We start from the raw sequence: 1,801 nt of genomic DNA on the forward strand, positions 1-1,801 counted from the left end.
TATTAATATCATCTTTGATTTAAAGTATATAAATCCATTCAATCTTACCATTATTCTCATCCAATTACGTTTATTATCAATTTGATTTTTATTAATATTGGTGATTACATTACCATCACATTCGTAATCTTGATCTTCATTATTGAAATTATGGTCTGATTTCCCATATATATCTTGAGAGTCATTAAAATTTCTTCCTAAATGATTAACTCCAACCTTTAAGTCACCAACAAATTTCTCTGTCTTATCATTAAATAGTACATGTCTTATATTACTTTTCACAGTTACTTTACTTGAATCAGAACTATTTGATGAAAGCTCATTATTAAACATTAACTCATCCTGAAGTGTTTTAACTTCTTTATTTCTAAATGTACAATCTGCCATAGATTCAATCCTTGATTGCATATCCACTTCTGTCATAATATTATTTCCATCATTACAGCTTTCTAATTCTGCAATTCTTTGCTTAGAATTCTCCAATATATCCTTTAGTTCTGATATATCTCCATTTAATCTTGAAATTTCCTCCTTAAGAAATTCTATTTCTTCTTGATTTTTACGTATTATTTCTTTATCTGTTTGTGATTTTTTTATTAATAACTCCTTTTCGTGAGGTGGTTCTTTTAATCTCTCTTTTAATGCATTCATAAAATGTTTCTGAGTTTCAGATTCATCTACTTTTGTTTTTTAGCTCCAATAAAGTGCTTTCTGATATTAAAATAGTTGAATTATCCTTTCCTTTTAATGCTGATATATCAATATTAGCTTGAAAGTTTTTAATATCTGATAGACTACTAGTTCTATGTCCATTTATTCTACGAATTCTTCCACGAATCTCCTCCAGAGAAGCATCATCATAAACATTAGTTTTCATTCTTCTATCAAAAATCTCTTCTCTTGAATTTCTTCCCATTATTAGATTTATATTTCAATTTTATAGTTAAATTTTACTCATTAATAAATTATTTCCAAGATTACTAGTACAAATCTTGATATTTCTTTAATACCAGTTTGCTTTTAATGTTCTCAATTGACTTAAAGACAAAAATGAAAAGAGATTTTTTTTTTTTTAAAAAAAAGGAGAGGAGATAGGGAGAGGGGAAGAAAGAAAAAAAAAGGTCCAATTACTCTTTTTCTTCTTTCTATTTAATAAGCACAATCTATTATTCTTCAATTCATTTGTTTCTAACTCTTTAAACTATTATTTTTTTTTTCATATTCTCATTCCAATCTAAAGTCTAGTTTTTTTAGTCATACAAGCTATCTCCTTTTCTTTCTGAATATAAATTAATAGGTTAAATATGCACTTATTTATATTCTTTTAATTATATTTCTACTTTAACTTGAAATTCCAAATTTTATTTCTTCTCTCTGAATATTTTACTCAGACAGTTAATTAATTAAAAATGCAATAATATGAAAAAAAAGAATTCTTTCTTTTTTTTTTTTTTTTATAAAATTACTTTTCCTTTTGCTTTTAATTGTAATTATATAATTAAAGATGTATTTATTTTTCATTATTTATTGTAAAGACAATTTCCCGCCTAAATTTTACATGTCATTGCCATGCATTATTTTATTAATTATTTTCAATTATAATTAATAAAATAATTCTTAAATACCTCTTTTTTTAAATTGTATTTTTTTAGATAATTATTTAAATTAAAAACACTATGTATTTTGACAAATTATTGAAAGATTTATTGAATATTAGGAAAAAAAAGATATATTAAAAATAATACATAAAATATATCAATATTAAAAAAACAAATAATCGCGGCCCTGGCGCCCCAAATTC

At 23.8% G+C, this 1,801-nt stretch overlaps 1 protein-coding gene across 1 annotated transcript; it reads right to left on the reverse strand.

Annotated features, from left to right (window-relative positions):
* Positions 1–673: 673 nt before the first annotated feature.
* On the reverse strand, positions 674–916 carry Chro.50087 (hypothetical protein). Its single annotated transcript, XM_659969.1, has 1 exon — positions 674–916. One exon carries the CDS (start codon positions 914–916, stop codon positions 674–676), a length of 243 nt encoding a protein of 80 aa, XP_665061.1.
* Positions 917–1,801: the final 885 nt, after the last annotated feature.

This window comes from Cryptosporidium hominis, assembly GCF_000006425.1.
Source record: "Cryptosporidium hominis TU502 chromosome 5 CHRO015044, whole genome shotgun sequence".
NCBI lineage: Eukaryota > Apicomplexa > Conoidasida > Eucoccidiorida > Cryptosporidiidae > Cryptosporidium > Cryptosporidium hominis.